Here is a 22,848-nt window from a genome sequence, read left to right as displayed (position 1 = left end):
CCTGTGTTGTTAACATGGTTATTAAGTATAGTATGAAGTGATCATATAATGAAGGTCTTGTTTTATTATTTATTATTGTACATAGTGGACTTCACATTGTTGAAAGCTAGTACAACCATGTTAGAGCTTGATGTAAAGGCGTTTCGATTGAACTTGTCTGGCGAATCTATGCATTCCTTCCATAAGAGTATGCTAATCTCCTCCGCACTTGAACAATATTATCATCAATAATTATTAGTTGAGTATAGTAGGTTATATGTGTTGTATATGAAGAGTTATTACTTACTTTTCATCTGTTAAGGTGATTACCGCGAAAGGTTCCTTGTTTTTTTCGCGATCTTTCATGTTGATGAGTACGCCTATGAAATTTGAATGTAATAGTAAGTGTAATATGTAATGATGTTTGCATTGATGTTGTAAATATACCTAGATGCTCCAAGTTTATGTCTGCTATTATTTAAAGGTGTGATCTTGGACGGAAGTGGAACCATGTTACTGGAAGTGCATTGCGGTTTGAAATTTCCTCAATTGTTGATGCTTCACCAATATTCATGTGCACTGGGTGATTTAAGACCTTTTGATATTTTTATGGCTCAGTGCATGTATAGTCCTTGATACGATAACATCGAGAGACTAATAATGAAGTTTCAATGCATCCTTGATTTTTCTTATGTGCAAGTAGTTGAATTACATCTCCCTGCTCAAGTAAATGTGTTAGGGTGTTTTTATAATGAATAATTTTTTACGAAAGAGTGTTTATATATATATATATATATATATATATATATCAATCCTTACATGCTCATCAATGACCATAAACCATGTCTCGTCTCTTCTGAATTGTAATGTCCATTTTCGCAAGACATGGATTTTAAGTGAATTTCCCGGTGAATCAAAGTGGAGGTTTGATATTCTATCCATTGCTGAGGACATTCTCTGTAAATAAAAAAAACATTTGTTAATGTTTACATATTAGCTTAAAAGAATGAATCAAAATAGTTATAAAACATGAAGTTAATTATATCATTTATCTTAGGTATTAGATGTATGTACTAACTATAATCGAAAACATGTTGAAGAGATGATATTTGGATGATAGCATTTATCTAAACTATTAGATGCTTTGAAAACATAAATGTGTTGTTATAACCTCTATCATATTAATCGTTACTAACAAATCCTTGAAGACAACATTTCTGGTACAGTTTAATGGTAATGCATCTTCTTGTTGAAGCAGAATTTTTATCGAATCTGGTGAGGTAGCTCTTGACAAAGCGACATATAGTTTCCCATGACAGAGTTTGCGAGGTATAAACCTACCTTCTCAAGATATTGGCCTTGACTTTTGTTTATAGTCATCGCTAACACACTTTAAGAGGAAACTATTTTCTGGAAAATATGAATGGTAGGTTAGAGCTATTATGAACAAATTTTATTCTTGGAATGTACACCCTTTTCCCAATAATTGTTCCTGTTATTATGAAAGATTCAATAATAGATGGTAATAATTATGTAACAATCAAACGTGTTCCATTACAAAGACCTTCTCTTTGATTGATATTCCTTATTAACATTACGGGGGTATTAACTTTCACTAATAATGTATGTGAAGGGGTACCAGAAAAGTGAAGAGTGTTTAAATACTCTTGGGATATAAGGCATCTAATTCTAAGTTATCATGGGTTTGTGATTTAATGGAATCACAACTGTTGTACACCACCCCTTGACCACCGGTTTTTGATAGTATCAAAGCATTGACTTGATCAACAGTTTCATTTTTTGGACGAATAATGGCTCTAACAGATAAATCCTGAGGTGATGGATTGGAAATTATATCTTTTCCATATACAAAATGTATTAGTGATTCTAATGCTTTGTCTCTTGATTGGATAAGGAAACGCTGAGGGATTTGTATAATGTTTGTGCTTTCCGGATCATTCCTTTCTGGTGTTTCGATATTTCCATTTCCAATATCGAGCAGCCATGAGGCAAACTATGATATTCAATTAACATCCATGGTAGAATTTTCTTGTTGGGATAAACACATATTGTAATGTAATTTGAATATCGTAAAGTGTGGCCATAGATATGAATTAGGTAGTGTTTAGGACAATTATTTGTGATTTTCTACTTTTAGGTTGAACAGGAAGCATTTGTCGAAAGCCACCTCCTAGGAGTATTAACATCCCACCAAAAAGATGGTTATCATTTTCAAGGACATATTTTAGTGATTTATCAAGAAACTCGAAGCAGCGGCGATCACTCATTGGAGCTTCATCCCATATGATCATCGAAGTTCTCTTCAGGAGCTCTGCTAGCTGTGTTTTTTTTAATATTACAAGAGGACTTGTCTATAAATTCAATTGGAATAACAAATCTAGAATGAGCAGTATGACCTGAAGGCAACAAAAGCGATGCAATGCCTGAGGCTGCGATAGCCAGTACAATCTTTCCCCTAGATCTAAAATATGAAAATATAGTCGTCCATAAAAATGTTTTTCCTGTACTGCCAGAGCCGTATACGAATAATAGTAGTTGCTTTTTGTTTTGTTCTGCATCAACAACACTATCATAAATTGTAAGTTGATCTGGATTTAATTGTGATACCATGGTTGCATTATGAGAAATCAAGAATTGTGTATCGTAATTAGTCTCTTCAAGAAAAAGATGATTTCTGAGAATGGAAAGGAGAGATGGAGATGGCATAGGCAATCCAAAATCAGTAAGTGATTTTGAAGGCGTTGAAGCTAGTAGTGTATTTTGGATTCCGAGAAGTGTTTATTGTTCTAGTGTTTCAACACGTAGAATAACATCGGGAACTGTACAACTGGAAGTGAATGTGTGGGTAATGTCATTGCCTATTTTAGTTTTTGCGACTTCCCATAACAAAAAATGGTTCCCTACTTCACAAAAAAGAAGTAGATGACAGAAGAGAGAACGAAGTTCTGATGAGGTTGCCCATGAGGATGATTCTTCAAATGCTTTTAGCCATTCCTTATCATCACCAGTTAACCCTAACGCTTCACATGCTTCTCGAAAAGTTGAGTATGTTCTTTCATGAACAGTCCTGATGTCACGAAAGGATTTGCATCCTTTTTTATGGCACATTAAAATTCGTAGATAGAATAACTCCCCTGCTGTTGGATGTACATTTGCAAGTCTGCAAATGGTAGTATTTGTTGTGATAGTCCTATGAATCCATCTCTTTACAGTGGTGTCCCAACTATATTTAGAAGGGTAATCATTGTACGCCAAGTCAATGCCTCGAACATCACACTGATATTGTGCAACCATTTCGTTAAAGTCATAATACCAAAACCTGGGGTATCAATTAAAGAACCTATTTGACTGTTTTCTTTGAAAATAGTAGGTTGCATCCCCTCCAAATGGACGGCCAAGACCTGTATAGCTGGATCTCGTTCGTGAATGAAAAAATTAAGGATTCGCCATGCCGCTTCGTGTGGACATATATATTGACCATCTAGAAATGAGTTGATTTCATTTGCAGCGACATGTATGGTAGAGAAAGAAGCAGTTGTATTTATCTCTGATGTTTAAAGAGTGAAACGAACACGATCAACCCCCTTTGAAATGTACTTAAATAAGTAGTTAATCATCATATTCCAACCACAATATTCTACATTGATGTGAACGTCAAATCGACTACACAAACGTTTGTTGTACGGCACCACAAACTCGTTATCAAATCGAACACCACTTTGTAAGACATGATACGGTCCAACTTGTCCTCTATAATGCACGTAACCATTTTCATCAAAAATTGTTAATGAGTTGAATGGTTTTGGAAACCGTTCACACATCTATCATCTACCATACATGGGGCACATGTATTTAGTAAACCACAAGGACCATGTAGCATGCATGTAGTAACAGTCCTATATAGTGTTGGTTCGAGTAGGGGATCAGGAAGCTCAACGGTTATGTATTTGTCAATATCTTCACCTTCTTGTATTTTAAAGGGCGATGTAACCCACAATAACGTATGACAATATGGTAAACCTCTTTTTTGGAATTCAATGGTGTAAAGATCTGAAAATAAAAATATACGATATGTTACTAAGGCATAAAAGTAACAAAAGGCAAAAAAATAAGAATAATGAAATAAGAGATTAGAAACGTACATGCACTAACATCTCCAAAAGTTTTGTCTTCTTTAAGGAAGTTAATGAAAGCATGAACTTTGATTTTAAAGATGCGTGCAATGATATCTGGTATGTTTTGAATATCACGCTGACCAACAACATCCACGTATCTCCTATACTCAGGCCATTTAACATTGCAAGTGAAAATGGTAAAATATTGTGGCTTACCATGAACCCTATATATGGCTAGAGCATCCTGATAGTGTTTATACATATACCTAGGTCCCCCCACGAAAGTTGCAGGTAGAAAGGTACGCTTACCAATGACACGACTATCCATATCGCCTTTGGACAAAGCGTCGTAAACACCGCTGATGTACTCTAAACACATTTGTTGCTGATGGTGTTTAATAAATTCAAGCCTAGATTGTTCAGTGCAAGTAATGCATGATGTGACTACGTCGCATTTTGATGTTTTAAGATTCAAAGAAAAGAGGAAGCTTCAAGGAAGAATATGTTGATCCTGATCGTGAAGATGGATTTTGATCGCATGGTTCGATAATCAGAATTTTGAGTTGTTGCTTAAGAGTTATGATAGATTGCCTAAGAATAAAAAACAACATTGTTTTCATATGCATTTGCATTGTAAGGATAAGTTTTTTCCGCAAGTTTTAAAATAAAAGAAAAGGTTTTAATTTTATTTATTTTAAATATCCTTACAATGGCATTTGTGAAAAAATTGTTGTTTTATATGATTCCATTGATAACAATTTTGGAAAATGGATTTGATTCTTTCGGTTGTGGTAGTGTTATAATTTACCAAATAAGGAAAGATACTCATCACCCACGTTTCAGTTGGATAGAAACATGGAATCGTGTAACTTGTATTGTATGATGAATGAGAAATTTTCATCTTTGGAAAATTAAGACTAATTCCTTGTTCACATGTTCATGTGAGTCAAGTTAAGGACTATAGGATGGGGTACACTTGGTTGTGCGCTGGTCAGGTCCACCACAAAGATCGATAAGGTTATTCATCATGATTTACTAAAGTTTAGTGAATATGGTTATACTTACAAGTTTAAGTGTAATTCTGAAACATTCAAAAACTTTCAATGTAAGGCAAAACGAATAAGAAGAATCAAATTAGGCAGAAAGATAAAAGTTTCTCCAATTTGAAAAGATAGGACAGTACTTGAGTATCTTGATTATCTTAGTGATTATGAAACGGTAACACCCCGTTTATTTATGTAATAAATAAATAAATTAATCGATGAATGAATCGTAGCCAAGAAATCAATAATTATATGGCAAAGTGTTGGTCTCGTGGGGTTAATTGTCAGTTTCTGAAGTTTAGGGTTAAAAGTGTAAGTTCTGGGATTTAGTTTGTAAAGATTTTTAGAAGACAGGGGGTATTTGGTAAATGCTGGGCCAAATATGAAAAGGATTGGTAGGGTAGGGGATGTATTGTAAATCTCGGACCTAATTTGTAATGTATTTAGATGGCAGGGGTTAAAAAGGTAAAATATGGATTACATTTGAATAAAAGGGGCATGGAGGGACTATTATTGCCATTATGGAAAACTCTTGAGTGGAGCCGGGTATAAAGGGTTAAGCAAACCCTAACCCTAACTCATTTCTCTCTAGCCGCCATGTGAAGACTCCAGCCTTCGCCTGCCTTCCTCTTCGCCATCTCTACCGTTGCCGGATGTCGGGTTGCTGAGAAGAACCGCCGAGATCGACGCTGCCATTGGAAAGGACCGGTCGAAGGGTTGTGGTTGGGTCTCACGATGGACAGCACGGTTACGCGGCTATTTCACCAAGTATGGCTGCCGCCACTTCGCTTCTACGATCTTCGGCACCATCATTGTTGATGAGGTTTCAAATCGACCACCGCAAAGACCGACTGCCACCTACGCCGTCGGTGGAGCCGCAAGATCAGTCGACGACGAGGCCGGGAGCCACCAACAGCAATTGTTACTTTACTGCTACCGTCGTTGGGGAGCTGGAGCGTGGTTGCCGCTTCTGTTCGGTCATTAGCCGTTGCTGCCACCTTCGTGGGTCTTTGTCGTTCTTTGAATGCCACCATGTGAGTGGCTGTTTTCGGAGTCCAAGCAAAATGCATAGGGGTCGCTACCCTTGTCTGTCGCCGCTAGCCACCGTAGAAGGTGGTTGTGCGTGCTTTGGTGTGTGTGGTTTATTGCTACAGTGGAGTGGGTGCTGTGTAGGGATTGTTTGATGGCCGGGAAATGGAAAAATACCCACCATGGTTGCCAGCCATGGTAGCTGCCACAACATGCCGCCGCCGGCCACCGCTAGGTCATTATCTATATGTGTTTGTATTAGCATGTGTGTGTGTATGATTATGGGAGTTAGCATTGTAAAATTTAACTAAAAAGAAGACTAATGAAAAGAAATTGAAAAACACCACTTTAAGGTGGTGGCTGCCACTGGCCGCCGTGTCGGGTGGCGGTGTGCTTACCTCGTTGAGTTTGATTCGTTTGGGGTGCTTGAAACCCTAATGGGCCTTGTAAAACCTAATGGACCCAATGAAGCCTAATGGGCTTAGTGAAAACCCTAATGGGTCTAATGGACCCTAAGTGACCCAATAAAACCCTAATGGGCTTAATGATATTCTAGTGGGCCTAATAGGCCCAATAAAGCCATAATTGACCTAAAAGCCCAACAAATTGATAAGTAGGCTAGTATTTGGGTTGGAAACCCTAATTAGGTTTGGAAAACCCTAATGCCAATAAAAGCCTAATTTTGAGAATTAATCAGGATACACACGAGAATTATTTAATAAGCTTGAAATTATAAATAATAATCATTGGCAAAGATTAATCTAAGCAATATTGGACTTAATAGATTAAGTCCTTAGTGGATTAAGTCCTTAATGGGTTAAGTGGGAAACTTAACCCTAATCATCATTTTATGTGAAACCTAAATTTCACTTGGGCCTTAAGTTGGGCCTTTCTAATGGGCCTAGATGATTGGGATAATAATGGGCCATCCAAGAGCAAGCAATTGAACTAGAATAATTTAATGGGCCTAGGGTAAGGCCCTTGTAAGGGGTTTGGGCCCAATTTGGAAAATTAGGCCATAGATGGGCCATAGTTTGGGCCTTAATGATAACTTGATGTTGGGCCTTAGAATAAGACCATGTAAAGGCTTGGGCCCAATTTGGAAAATTGGGCCATATGTTGGGCTTTAATTCCTAGTCGACTTTGAGCCTATGGATTTGGCCTTGGGCTTGAATACGCCAAGCTTGGGGTAATATAGTAATTATCCAAAGTAGGTACTTATGGCTATCTACTGGAACCCAATTATTAATTGGGTGTTATTTTGGTGTTGACAGTTCGGGAATTTGTCATCTAGCAGCTAGGGTTGAGTCTACGGGACTTCAGCAGTGTGGGGTGAGTCTTCTCACTATGCTTTACCTGGAGTGGTAATTATGTGTGACCGGAAGGTCTTATGTGCTTACATGAGTTATGTGATATTATGCATTTTCAAAATGTTTAGTTTTTTCATGAAAAACAGGATTTAAAGCTAATTTAACAGCTGACTCATTATCACAAAAAACATTAACTGGAGTTAAACCATTAATACCAAAATCAAACAACAATTTTAAAATCCAGATTATCTCACAAGCTACAAAGCCCAATGCTCTATATTCAGACTCAGTTGAAGAACGTGAAACAGTACTTTGTTTCTTACTTTTCCAAGATACAAGGGAATTTCCAAAATACACAAGAAAACCAGTAACAGATCTTCTACTAAACAAACATTTAGCCCAATCTGCATCTACATAAGCAGTAATATTCAATGAATTATCTTTTGTTATATGTACACCCTTACCTGGACAATTCTTCAAATACCTTAACAATCTAAATGCTACTTTTAAATGAGATTTATGAGGTTTATGCATATATTGACTTAAAATGTGCACAGCATAAGAAATATCTGGACGTGTCTTTGTTAAGTAAATTAATTTTCCAATAAGCTTTTGAAATTCAGTTATATTAACAACACAATCAGATTTATCCAAATCCGATTCCCTTTTTAAAACCAAATTTGTTTCTAAAGGAGTTTTAACAGGTTTACAGCCAAGCATACCAAACTCATGCAACAACTCTAAACAATACTTTCTTTGATTCAGACAAATACCTTTATCAGTTTTAATAACCTCAATACCTAAAAAATACTTTAACTCTCCTAAATCTTTAATAAAAAATTGTGATTTTAAGAACTTCTTAACATTTTCCAATTCAGCATTACTGTTTCCTGTGATTATAATATCATCTACATATACCAGTAAAATAACAATTGTATTCTCATGATTTCTCACAAATATAGAATAATCATTCATACTTTGTTTAAAACCAAAAATTGAAAGTGAATGAGATAACTTTTCATTCCATTTCCTAGGGGCTTGTTTAAGACCATATAAAGACTTTATTAGTTTACAAACCCTAATATCACCTTTTGAATGATATCCTTCAGGTTGACTCATATACACATCTTCAGATAAATCACCATATAAAAAAGCATTATTCACATCAAGTTGAAACAGAGGCCATGAACTATGAACTGCTAAAGATAACACTACTCTTACAGAAACCATTTTAGCAACAGGAGAAAAAGTTCATTAAGTTTTTTTTTTTGAACAGTCAAAACATGATTGGAGTTTTTTAAATATTTTGGAAATTTCGTTGGTCTAACAAGTCATTTTTCCGATACGGTAATAAGCCACGTCATCTGTTTCTTTTATTTGACTTTCGAGAAAGTGTAACTTAGTTGGACTTTTTAGACAAAATGTTAAGTTTGTTGGGTTTTTTTGAACAGACAAAACATGATTGAGGTTTTTTGAACGGTTTGGAAACTTCGATGGGTTTTTAAGTCATTTTTCCTATATGTTTATTATAGCGTCCTACTTTAAATAAACAAAGAGGGGAACCTGGTGGCAGAAACCTCCAAGTGCCAAGAGCATAATAGTAAAAATAGTAAAGACATCAGCAACAATTAATAGATATATACATATACAACTGTTTAATGAATGCACAACTTATCTTAAGAAAAATGAATAAACAAAATTAAATGTAATGAACATAAATAAGTAATTTGAATGAAATTGTTAATGGATGATGGAATCTCAATTTCCAAAAATAGCCTAAGGGGAAACATTTTGGAAGAGAGGAAATTATTATAGGGTGTGACACACAAAGCAACCATACTTTACCACAATGTGTCATTCCACGTAAAAGTATACTAATAAACAAGGTTTTGGTAAACTACGAAAAAAATATTTCTTTGTTTCATTTACAATAAAGACCAAAAATACCATCATTTACCATAATCTTGGTTAGCAACCATGACAATTATCTTCTCCCTTGATTTTCTTTATAACATGGTGAAAAGAAAGTAAAAACACCAACAATTCCCAACTTGAACAGTTTATTCACTATAAACCAGTTCGATCAAACATTTACTTACATCAGAAAACTCTCTACAAAATCACTCACACTCAACATTTACATGAATCTCAAGAAGACTTTTACATAAAGATCTTCATAGATTTTAAGTATGAATACACTGGAGAAAACCCTAGTTTTAGAGAGTAGAGAGAAAGAGAGAATCACACACAAAATATCTACTGAATGCTCTTATCTACACACACAGAGCACAATATATATCTCGGGTATACAGCTCCACGGAGCTATCCATTAACCCGCGTGTAAACCCGGTAACCTGCACAAGATATACACAACACACCCAACACAAATACAAATATTCACAAATTACCCTGTATAAGAATTAATGACAAGTTTGATACATTGGATATTTATTTCAACACATGGTGTGCAAGAAAATGAAGAAAAAACATTATCATTCAAAAACAAACAATTACCGATCATTTCAATGAATGTGTGATGACTGATGATAATATATGCTATATATATCATACGAAAGACGGTTTTGTAAAAATATTAACATACGAGTCCAAATCACATATGTAAATATTCTAAAACAAAAAGTTAAGCATAAAGTTTTTTACCAACTTATAGTAAACATAAAAAAATTATTTACCAATATATGGCAGTTTCAAATACATTTACCAAAAAATGGTCAAATAGGTGTGAACCCATATTTTTCAATTTTTATTAAATAAAAATAAGTAAAAAAATTATTTACTAATATATGGCAGTTTCAAATACATTTACCAAAAAACGGTCAAATAGTGAACCAATATTTTTCAATTTTTATTAAATAAAAATAAGTAAAAAAAGTAAATGGACCACCAATCCCGTCATCTTTCTCCTATTCAATGTCTTTTTTTTTTTTTTAATCACCAGCATTCATCAATTTTGTGGTTGCACTAGACTAGCACCCGGTGCATAAAAAATAGGTGTAAGGATGCTTCGATTTGGTTTAATTTTTTGCTAAAATTTAAAAAAACCAAACTGTCAGTTTTTTTGGTTTCTGTCTTCGGTTTTTTTTTTTTTTTTTTTTTTTTTTTTTTTTTTTTTTTAACTATTATTATTTTTTAATTACGTAAACTCAACTTAGGATGGGCATCATCAATACATACTCCTACATTCTACGAAACATACCAAAGGTCTTTTAATTTATAATAATATGGACCTAGAAAACCTTGCAAGATGTTTTACATTCTTATACTTTCTTTTCTTCGCTTCACTTATAACCAAAACCAATATGGAAAAACTTTATATTATTACATAACATATGAACATTTATTCAATTTATATATGTGAAATATTTATAAATATTTTAGTAAATTATACGAATGGTCTTTATGGTTAATGGTTTGGGGTAATTTATAATTTATACGTTTGATCCTTAACTTATTTTTTTTTTAACTTGGAAAATCCATATTGTTTGTTTTTGTTTCATGTTTGATCCCTGTCTTACTTAAAAAGATTATTTTGACCTTAATTTTTTTAATTTATTTAAATAAGATGACATAGGTAAGGTAAGGTGAAGTAGAAGTGATGTTGAGGGTGTGTTTATTTAAATAAATTAAAAAATTAAGGACAAAATAGTCTTTTTAGGTAAGACAGCGACCAACCACACAACAAAAACAAATCGTAATGATCTTCCAAATTAAAAAAATAAGTTATGAACAAAAATGCAAATTACTCCAAACCATAAGAACCATTCGTGTAATTTACTCTAAATATTTTATTCAAGATTAATATAAAAATAATCAAGATATTTTTGAATTACTTTAATGCATGAAATCGAAATACTGTTAAGACATCACTGTAACTTTTTGAAATAAAATACACACGCATATAATGGTTAAACTAAATATATACATAAAATGACAGTCATTATTGATAGTTCGGCTCGCTTGGGTTCTTTTCGGTTTTTATATTTAAGAAAACCAAACCGAACTGAAAAATCGGTTAAAAAAATAAAAACATCTTTTGTCATATTTTTGTTATTTGAAACAATTAGAGTTTGGTAAATATTTTTTCCAAACACCATCCTTGGGTAGAAAACTTAAGCACATACATCCCTTTCAGAGTATATATAGATTATTAACTGTCATTCCGGTTAAGGAATTCCATTACATATTAAATTGTTGGAAGTGATTAATTAAATGAAACTTTGTTATACATATATGATCGACCATGGTTAGTTAAGTGATACATGGTTATCTATTCTAACATATTAATAGACGTGACTCCTATATATGAATCATGTCATTTGATATTATGGGAGGAGGTTATACAACAGGTTATGAAAAGGCCTAACATATATTTCGACTATATTTGACATTGTTGTGAAACCTTGTCATATATAGCTTTTCAACCTAGTCGTGTTGTTAGTGGGACCACACACCATGCTTAAACCATATATGCCTAAGATGATGACAAGTAATATATTTACATAAGCCTTAATGACAAAAATGTTGTAAGAAACTGAATATTAAGTGTCGAGATGAAAATTGGGGAATGTATGCGTATCTAAATTTCACAATGTATTCTTCTATGTTTATAATATAGAATAATTGTATTGTACAATTTGATTTACCATGATGAAGACATGTAGAAATCATGAAGGCGATACTTTTTCCATGAGATTCTTAAACTCCTAGTAATACCCCTCTAGTAAAAATCTCCATTTACTTGCAATGAATACACGAAATATTTTGGTGAATCGTGAAACACAGACTTGCTAGTATTGTTAAGTATTTATTAAAATAGGGGAACAAAACAAGGAAGACATTCATTGAATCCAACGTGAAAGGTTTTGAAATCCCACTTCTAGAAATAAGTCTTGTTCAAATTCAAGATAAAGGTAGAAAAAAAAAATCAAAAGCCTATTGACTATGATATCGAATTTGCAATATATGAACTTTTAATTCTTAATTTGGGATGCTAGCCCTTGGAATACATTTTTTTTTATAATGATTTTGTTAGATTCATTGTTATGTATTATCTTAGTATATATTTTTAATTATTCATAACATCTTTTGTATATTTAAAATGTATTTCTTTTCAATATTTTATATTTATCTGTTCCGAAGGACAAGGATGGGGTTATTCAAGTTTCTGCAGGTGACTTTATTGTTGAAAAAAATAATTGGGCTTGCATTGTTAGGGGTAGGGATTTTCTTACGCTGCCCAATCTACGTATGCTCTGTTATGATAAAGGATTTGAGGATTTTGATATCCGTTATGTTGGAGAGCTATGGGTTATGTTTGAGTTTAATCATAAAGATACATGTAAAAACTTTCTGGAAACCGATGCTATGGATCATTGGATAGTAGAGAAGAGACCATGGGATAGAAACTTTGTGCCTTTGGATCGCTTGATTTGGGTTGATGTGGAAGGGTTACCTCTACGGGCTTGGAGTAAGCAAGCCTTTACAAATATTTTGACTAAGTGGGGAAATATAGTACATCTTGATGATGACTTGGGGGAGGATGTTTATAAAAAAAAGAATTTGTATTCTTTCTTCCTTCCAAGAGATTATTTCTGAGGTTGTGACAATTAGTATTGATGGTCAACCATTTTTGGTTAGAATAAAAAGAAGCACCTGGGTGGACTCCAACGTTTGCATGGGAAACTAGTAACGTCAGTCTGGAAAATTCAAACGAGCGTGGTAATGTATTCGAAAATCAAGATGAGAATTCACAATGTGATAAGGAGGAAGGATCATATGATCCATCTGGAATCTACGAAACAATTGAAAAAATGAATGAGGATGGAAGTAATGCTAAGGAAGAAAATTTAAATGTTAATGATGGAGAAACTCGGACTCATGAAAGTAAAAAAATACATGTTCATGATGAGGGGCAGTTGAAGAACTTACTTGATAAAACAGAGGATCAGAATTTTTTGTCCTCTATTAAGTCCCCAGTGCAGCAGCAGAACGAAGGTTTCGCAGGAGAAGTTACTAGCCAACAAACATTGATGGTTGGTCAGCCATCAAAACAGGAGCCGATAGTCACTATTCCGGCAACAACAACTCTTTCGGCAAATGAAGCCAGTCCGGCAGCAGGTGCAGCTCTCTCTTCAGCCTCGTATCAACAATGTAATAATGCTTCAATTGGGTTTTCTGGAGGATTTGGTCGGGTTGCGGGAGTTGTAGATTCGGAAGATAATTTAACTCACCCTCCAGGTTTTTCAAATTGTAATAGTTTAGATGGCTGTTTTGGTAATTCTTACAATAAAGGATCTTTCTTAAGTGAGATTAAAAAAACTTTGGAGATGGGAAAAGCAATGGGTTATAACTTGGAGGGGTGTTATGATCGGGTTAAACAACTTGTTGAAGGGAACGGAGATAAAATGGTGTTGAGATGAATTGTCTCTCCATAAATATTCAAGGAGCGGGTTGTAAAAATAAACAGAGCTGGGTACGGAATTTGTGTATTAAACATAAGGTTAATTTGGTGGCTATTCAAGAAACGAAGATGGAAGTTATTGATGTTTGTATCGCTCGCTCTTTCTGGGGTAACAATTCTTTTTCGTATGTTTTCTCTCTTTCTCGTGGTGCTTCGGGTGGTATTCTTCTTCTTTGGGATTTGGACGCTATCATAGTTAATTCCTCCCATATTTCTGCCAATTTTACTATTATTGAGGCTATATGGGCTTCTTCGGGGTTGCCGGTTATGTTTCTTGTGATTTATGCTCCACAAGGGGCTGAATGTAAGAGAATTCTTTGGGATAATCTTCTTCAGATTATTAATTCTTTCCAAGGTGAATGTGTTTTGATGGGTGATTTTAATGAGGTGCATGATGAAACGGAAAGATTTGGTACTATCTTTAATTCTAGTACAGCTAGAAGCTTCAACAATTTCATTGAGCAGGCGGATTTATCTGATGTTTCTATGGGGGGTCCTCGATATACGTGGAGTGATAAGTGGGGTTCAAAATTTAGTAAGTTGGATAGATTTTTAATTTCCCATGGTATTCTGGAGGCTTTTCCTCACTTAACAAGTATGGTCTTGGAGAAGTACATCCCGGACCATAGACATATTCTATTATCGGAGTATAGAGTTGATTATGGTCCAATTCCTTTCCGTATCTTTTTTTCTTGGTTTAATTTGGAGGGGTTTGATGATGTTGTCCGAAGTTCATGGTCCCAAGATCAGAATTTAATCAGTGTTTCTCATCCTTGGGTTAAATTTAAGAAGAAACTTCAACTTCTTAAATCTAACATTCGGATTTGGAATAGTACTACTAGGGTCAAAATGGTTTCTAAATGATTGGAGCTCCAAAAATTGTTAGAATCCATTGATTCTCGCCTCATGACTGATGGGGGAGATGCCACTCTACGGGAGAATCGAGTTAATACTCTTAAGAACATCACAGATTTAGATCATGTTACTAACCTGGAGTTAGCCCAAAAGGCAAAAATTCAGTGGGGAATTGAAGGTGATGAAAACTCGGGTTTTTTCCATAGGATCATAAACAATAAGAGAAGACAAATGGCTATTAGGGGTGTTTTGAAGGACGGGTGCTGGATCGATGATCCAAATGCGGTTAAGGAGGAATTTCGTGGCCACTTTCAGAATCTTTTTTGCAAACAGGCTTGTAACGACCCAATTTTCACGTCCAAAAATTTCGTTATAAAACATTACATGAAAGCATTAATAGTTAAAACATTATTTGATTAACCATTTCACATCGAAAACCAAATTGAAAACCACAACATTCGATCAATCAAATATCAGAGTATCAATCCCAGAATAAACTCGTAACTGCGGAAACAAGAGAGAGAGTGTGTGTGTGTGTGTGACATGCTGCTACCGCGCCGGCTCCTTTCCCCTAGCTGAGGAGGTACCTGAAACAACAACTGAAAAACGTAAGCACAAAGCTTAGTGAGTTCCTCCAACCTACCACATACCATGCAAACACATAACACAAATACTGCCAGGCTATTCTGGGGTGCCTGACTACCCGGTACGGCCATTCTGGGGCGCCGACTACCCGTGCGGCCATTCTGGGGTGCCGTCCTACCCGTGTCAAGCCATTCTGGGGTGCTGACTACCCGTCGGTCCTGACAACCGATCCTCAGGGACTAGTCCCCTCCTACTACCTCTATCGCATATAACATAACAAGCCAGCATGCAAACATATCATCATATACTGTCAGACAAATTTTGGGGTGTCTGCACTACCCTTCGGTCCTAACAACCGATCCTCGTTCTATCACATAAAACAGGTCATGCTAGCACATAACATATCAGGTAGTAGCAAACCAAGATGATATCACAAAGACAATCATCTAACAACAACTCCTACTGGTGGGCCGGCATTGTGGCCGTAGACCCATCGCTATTGGAAGGTAACTCACCTCGAAGTAGTTGCTGATCTGATCGGGAACTGACTGTCTACTGCTGCTGCTGCTCCGGAAATCCTCCGGCTGTAATTCCCACAATATACTCAATCAAACACTGCTAACTGCCTTTTGGGTAAAATGACCATTTTACCCCTGATCATGTCATTAAACAAAGTCAGAGTCAACTTTCAGTTGACTCGACTCGTCGAGTTGTCTTGCCAACTCGTCGAGTCCCTAGCAAATCGTCTGACCTGAATCCAGTCGCTACTCGTCGAGTTGGGCGCTGACTCGACGAGTTCTCCTTCTAAACTTGAGGTTCAAGTCCTTCATCCTACTCGCCGAGTTGTATGAACAACTCGCCGAGTTCATCTTCATTCGATGAACGCTCATGCTGAGACTCGCCGAGTTGTATGAACAACTCGCCGAGTCTATTCTTGATCTATGAAGATTGCCTTGGACTCGCCGAGTCAGGCAATGACTCGCCGAGTCCTTCCATGGGTGAGTTCAGCTTCCAACTCACCGAGTCACACCGTGTGACTCACTGCTCACACTCGACACTACAAAAGGGGAAAAACTCGAAGACTCGCGAACAGACTCGCCGAGTCACATGAACGACTCGCCGAGTCGTTGCCATGCACCCACTAAATACACAGATTTGCTCGATTCCAGTCCATTCCATTCACAGATCTGGACTCCTAAAAAACGAATCACACGTAAAGTTTCCAACTTTACGTGTAGATATTCACCAATACGGATTTTAGGGTTCAAAATATACTTAAAATGGTAGATCCAAGGTCTTCAAGCAATGAGGGTCCATAAAGGCTACAGATCCGAGCCCTTAGAGCCCAAACATGCCTAGATCTGAAGTCCCTCAACACTATAAGCTCAATACACAAAGGTCAAGACTAGAAGAAGCCTTGAAATGGATATCACAAGCTCTCAACGAGATAATAATGAAGGAACAAAGAGGGTTTCGAGTCCAATACCTCTAGAAGTTCTGAAATGGCATAAAGATTCTGGATCTTCTTCCTCTCCTCTTGATCTACCTTCTTCTTCTCTCCAAAACTTCAAAGAAATGCACCAAAATCACCCAAATTACCAAAAGAGGAGTTAGAGCTTCGAGAGGGAATGTTCTGGACGCAATGGGGGCTGATATGAGGCACAAAACGTCGTTTAAATAGGGTGCAACCCCTGAAACTTAGGGTTTCATCCAACAGCGGTGACTCGCCGAGTCCGGAATATGGACTCGCCGAGTCGCCAACTTAAACATGTCCTAGGTCCCGTCCTTACTCGGCGAGTCGGACCTATGACTCGCCGAGTCCAAGGCTAAAAAGAAGGAAAAATACTCAATAAGATTTACATACCAGGAACCAGGTGCTACAAATCTCCCCCACTTATTTTAGACTTCGTCCTCGAAGTCTGCTGCTCGATCCTGAAACAGCTCGGGATAATGCTCCATTATCTCATCCACCGGCTCCCAAGTCCATTCTGAACCCTTGCAGTGCTGCCATTGCACCTTCACTAGCTCCATCCTTTTGTTCCTCAAATCCTTCGACTTCCTATCGAGGATTGCGACTGGGCGCTCAATGTAATTCAGGCTGTCATCAACCTGAATATCCTCCAAAGGCACTACTGCTGAATCGTCCACTAGGCACTTCCGCAGCTGGGAAACATGGAAAGTGTTGTGTATTTGGCTGAGCTCGACTGGCAGATCTAGTCTATACGCCACCTTGCCCACCCGGGCCATGACTCGGAATGGTCCGATGAACCTCGGACCTAACTTGCCTCGCTTCCTGAATCGAATGACGCCCTTCCAAGGCGACACCTTCAGGAGAACCATATCCCCGACTTGGAATTCCAAGTCGGATCGACGCTTGTCGGCATAACTTTTCTGCCGACTCTGAGCAGTCCGAAGCCTGCTCCGGACCTGCTGGATCCTCTCAGTCGTCTTGAGCACCACTTCGGTGCTTCCCATGACTCTCTGGCCAACCTCACCCCAGCATATCGGGGTCCTGCACCTCCGACCGTACAACATCTCAAATGGGGGACGGTCAATACTCGCGTGGTAGCTGTTGTTGTAGGAGAACTCGGCCAGGGGAAGATAGGTATCCCAGCTACCACCGAAATCCAACACGCATGCCCGCAACATATCCTCCAAAGTCTGGATGGTCCGCTCGCTTTGACCATCCGTCTGCGGGTGAAAGGCGGTGCTAAAATGCAAACGAGTGCCCAAATCGTCATGAAATTTCTTCCAAAACCTAGAAGTAAAACGTACATCCCTATCCGAGATAACTGAAACTGGCATCCCGTGCCGCGCCACGATCTCCCTGATATAGATGTCGGCCAATTTCTCGGCTGATATGCTCTCCTGAATCGGGATAAAGTGAGCACTCTTGGTCAATCGATCCACGATGACCCAAATCGAATCCACTCCACGCGTGGTCCTGGGAAGTTTTGTGATAAAGTCCATCGTGATATCTTCCCATTTCCACAATGGAATATCCAACGGCTGCATCTTGCCATGCGGCCTCTGATGTTCGGCCTTGACCTTCCTGTAGGTCAAGCAGCGCTCAACGTACCATGCCACATCCCGCTTCATGCAGGGCCACCAATAATCTAGTCGAAGATCCCTATACATCTTCGTCGCCCCGGGATGAATAGAGAATCGGGACTTGTGCGCCTCCTCCATCAAAATCTGGCGCACGCCTCCGTGATACGGTACCCACACCCTACAGTGTAGTGTCAATAGTCCTCGGCTATCATAATCAAAGGAGGAAACCTGACCCACCATACGCTCGCTCTTCCGATGCTCCTCCTTGATAGCCTCCTGTTGAGCCTCCCGAATTCGCTCCAACAGGGGAGTCACCACGGTCATCCTCATGCAAACGTCCCTGATCGGCGCCACCTTGCGGCTAAGCGCATCGGCCACCACATTGGCCTTCCCCGGGTGGTAAAGGATCTCGCAATCATAATCCTTCACCACATCCAACCACCGACGCTGCCTCATGTTCAGATTCGGCTGATCCATGAGATACCTCAAACTCTTATGATCCGTGTAGATGGTACATCGAACCCCGTAGAGGTAATTCCTCCAAATCTTGAGGGCAAAAACCACCGCCCCCAACTCCAAGTCATGCGTCAGGTAGTTCGCCTCGTGAGGCTTGAGCTGCCTCGAAGCGTAGGCAATGACGTGCCCCCTCTGCATCAGCACCGCGCCCAACCCTGAAATGGACGCGTCACAATAGACCACGAAATCCTCTACACCCTCTGGCAGGGCTAAGATCGGCGCCTCGCACAATCTCTGCCTCAACGTCTCAAACGCAGCCTGCTGCTCAGGTCCCCACCGAAAGACTACGGCTTTCTTCGTCAGCCGCGTCAGGGGTACGGCTATCTTGGAGAAGTCCTGAATAAATCTCCGATAGTAGCCTGCTAAACCCAGGAAACTCCGAATCTCAGATGGAGACTTCGGAACCTCCCATCTCATCACGGCCTCGACCTTGGCCAGATCGACCAGAATCCCGTTCTGGTTGACAAGGTGTCCGAGAAATTGCACCTCGCGCAACCAAAACTCACACTTGGAGAGCTTGGCATACAAGCTCTCCCTCCTCAGGGTCTCCAACACCTCTCTCAGATGCTCCTCATGCTTCTCCTGAGTCTTGGAATAAACCAAGATGTCATCGATAAAGACTATCACATACCGATCCAGCATCGGTCTACACACGCGGTTCATGAGGTCTATGAACGCGGCAAGAGCATTGGTGAGCCCAAACGGCATCACCACAAACTCATAGTGACCATAGCGCGTCCGAAACGCGGTCTTCTACGTATCCTCCTCCCTGACCCTCATCTGATGATAACGCGAACGCAAATCAATCTTGGAGAACCAAGATGCTCCCTGAAGCTGGTCAAAGAGGTCATCAATCCTCGGAAGCGGGTAACGGTTCTTTACCGTTACCTTGTTCAGCTCCCGGTAATCTATACACATCCGATGAGACCCGTCCTTCTTCTTCACGAACAAAATCGGGGCTCCCCAGGGTGAACTACTCGGTCGAATGAATCCCTTGTCTAACAGCTCCTGCAGCTGTGTAGACAACTCCTGCATCTCAGGAGGATCCAACCGATACGGTGCCTTGGCTATCGGAGCCACACCAGGAACGAGGTCAATCCTAAACTCAACCTGTCGTTCCGGAGGTATCCCAGGAAGCTCCTCCGGGAAAACATCTGCAAAATCTCGAACCACCGGAACCTTGCTCACTGTCGCCTTACCCGCCTCCCGGGTATCCATCACATACGCGACATATCCTGCGCATCCCTGCTGAAGATAGCGCCTAGCCCTCGTTGCTGAACATACAGTGGGTCCGCAAGGTGGCCTCTCACCATGGATCACTAACTCTCCCCCTCCTGGGGTCCTGACTCGCACCAGCTGCTGCGCGCAATCTATCACTGCCCCATTAGGGCTCAGCCAATCCATGCCTATAATCACCTTGTTCCCACACAGCGGAATGGGAACCAAATCTACCAAGTAGTGCTCCTCAAACAAACGCAACACGCAATCTCGAAATACCATCGATGCTCGCACTGATCGATCATCAGCAATCTCCACCTCCAAAGGGCAATCTAACTCACCCGATGACTCATGAAACTTCTTGCTAAGCGTAAGGGAAACAAATGATCGGGACGCACCCGAGTCGAACAACACATGAACTGGAAGGCCGTTCACATGGAACGATCCTAATGCATACATATACATATAGAGCACATATCAATAACATAACATCATAAAAATAAGATAGAGGGAAAGAATCATACCCGTCACCACATCGGGTGCGGCGCATGCCTCCTCAGTAGTCAGTTGAAATGCTCGGCTCCTCACCACTGGAGCCTCTGCCTTGCCTTGCCGACCATCCGTGATCCGCAGGGTTGCTGGAGCTAGCGCCTTCACCGGCGCTGAAACTGTCAACTGGGGGCAATTGGCTTTCTTGTGGCCCCTCTGGTTGCAGTGGAAACACAGCAACTCGGATGTCTGAATAACTGCTGTCGGAGCAGTGCAATCCCTGCTGAAGTGCCCAGGCTTGCCGCACTTGTAGCAGCCAATTGATCCCAACCTGCACGCCCCCTCGTGCGGCCTGCCGCATTTCCTGCAGCGGCTCGGTCCTGACTGGCCTTTCGGCCTCCTGTCTGATCCCTTGGGCTTCTTCCCCGAAGCCCCTCCTGTCTGACCCTCCTCTAATTTCCGTTTCCGGATGTGCTCCAAATCTATCTCCCTCTCCCTCGCCCTGGCAATTATGGAGTCTAGGGTGGGGCAAGCTGAAAAACTGACATGCTCCCGGATATCAGCCCGTAGCATGTCATGGTAGCGGGTTCTCCTCATGTCCTCATCTCCTGCGTATTGGGGCACCAGCAATGCCCTCTCCCGGAACTTGGCAGTAATCTCCGCCACAGTCTCTGTCGTCTGCCTCATGTCTAGGAACTCCCTGGCCAGCTGCTGAAGCTCGACAGCCGGCGCAAACTCTGCCCTAAACCTGGTCACAAAGTCCGACCAGGTCAAAGCCTCGATAGCTGAGGCTCCCAACGAGTCACCCACTGACTCCCACCGATCCCGGGCTCGGTCCCGTAAACACCCGGCTGCATACCTCACCTTCGACCCCTCGGGGTAGAAGCTAGTCAATTGTGCAGACTCGATGTCTGCAATCCATCGCCTGGCAGCAATGGGGTCTTTCACCCCATGGAAATCCGGCGCACCACTACCCCTGAAGTCCTTGAAGGACAGTGTGCGAGATCCCGACTGGCTAGATGCCATATCACTACTGAATGCCCGAAGGCGATCCTCCATCAACTCCATGATCCCTTCCTTGATCGACCCAAAGAGGATGGGGGTCGACTCAAGGATGCCTCTGGTGATCTCTGACGCGATGAACTCGCGTAGTCCCTCATCTACCAGCTCGGAACCTGATCCCGAACCTGACCCCTCTCCTGAACCGACATCTACCGGCCTCGATCGAAGTACCACCATTCTGCAATACATAATACAATCATTAGTGATATTGATACTTCCTGAGGGATCACTGTTACTTACAAGTTCCCTGGTCTTATCTTGGCCTTCCTTGGTTCGGGTACGGATCCTATGCTTTCAGTAGTACGGGCCCATACTACCTTCCACATCTATCCGTACCTTCTTCAAGGAATGAATCGACTCCACCAGATCCCTTTCACTACTGCTGATCACTGCTATACTCATCCTAGGCTTGCCCTAGGGAAATCTTTGATTCTACTCTATCCAGCTCTCAGCTGCTGCAGGCCTCCTTGTAATGCCAATTAGCCATTACCCAAATACCATCACATGTGACGAGGCTCAGATAATCCTTCGAGTACCCGACTCGTCCCTACAACGGTTGGACTCAAACAAGAGCTGCGCAGTAGGATCAAATCCGACACTCTAAGATTATTCAACCCTGATCACATGTGACATGACGTATTCGCCTAATAGCTAACTCCCATTATTCAGAGTCCCACATAGCACGAAGCAAGCAACATTCAGACAAGGGTAACAATCTCAATCAACTCTATCTGCTTACAGGAACTGTACTAGCATAAAGTGCTAAGCTCATACTATCAGGCATAACCTAATCAGGCTATCCTACTTGCTGTCTACTCAATAACTAGCATGCAATTCTCATACAACTGAGACACATAAAGCAGGCACATAAGGCATCACTCCTAGATCCTTAGTCCTATTCTAGCATGCTGTTCTACAAAAGCTGATAAACATAACATAAACTCGTATGGGTACTTTGGGGAACACTTACTTGAGCTCGGCCGATCGCGCACATCACACACTTCGTTCTTTTTCAAAACTCGTTTCTTAGTTTCTAAAAACATTTTCTTTTAGAAAATCTTTTAATCCCTCGATTTGAGTTCAGGCACCCCCGA

General features: G+C 39.8%; 2 protein-coding genes across 2 annotated transcripts; both read right to left on the bottom strand.

Annotated features, from left to right (window-relative positions):
- Positions 1 to 1,636: 1,636 nt before the first annotated feature.
- Positions 1,637 to 2,291, bottom strand: LOC111920198 (uncharacterized). Its single transcript, XM_023915796.1, has 2 exons — positions 2,112 to 2,291; positions 1,637 to 1,993 (listed from the first exon to the last, which is right to left on the bottom strand). Exons 1-2 carry the CDS (start codon positions 2,289 to 2,291, stop codon positions 1,637 to 1,639), a joined length of 537 nt encoding a protein of 178 aa, XP_023771564.1.
- A 5,311-nt stretch (positions 2,292 to 7,602) lies between these two features.
- On the bottom strand, positions 7,603 to 8,727 carry LOC111920196 (uncharacterized mitochondrial protein AtMg00810-like). Its single transcript, XM_023915794.1, has one exon. The coding sequence runs from the start codon at positions 8,725 to 8,727 to the stop codon at positions 7,603 to 7,605; it is 1,125 nt and encodes a 374-aa protein (XP_023771562.1).
- Between the last annotated feature and the right edge of the window lie 14,121 nt (positions 8,728 to 22,848).

Source organism: Lactuca sativa, chromosome 1 (genome assembly GCF_002870075.4).
Source record: "Lactuca sativa cultivar Salinas chromosome 1, Lsat_Salinas_v11, whole genome shotgun sequence".
In the NCBI taxonomy this organism is placed as follows: Eukaryota; Viridiplantae; Streptophyta; class Magnoliopsida; order Asterales; family Asteraceae; genus Lactuca; species Lactuca sativa.
This window is presented reverse-complemented; position numbering and strand designations above follow the sequence as displayed.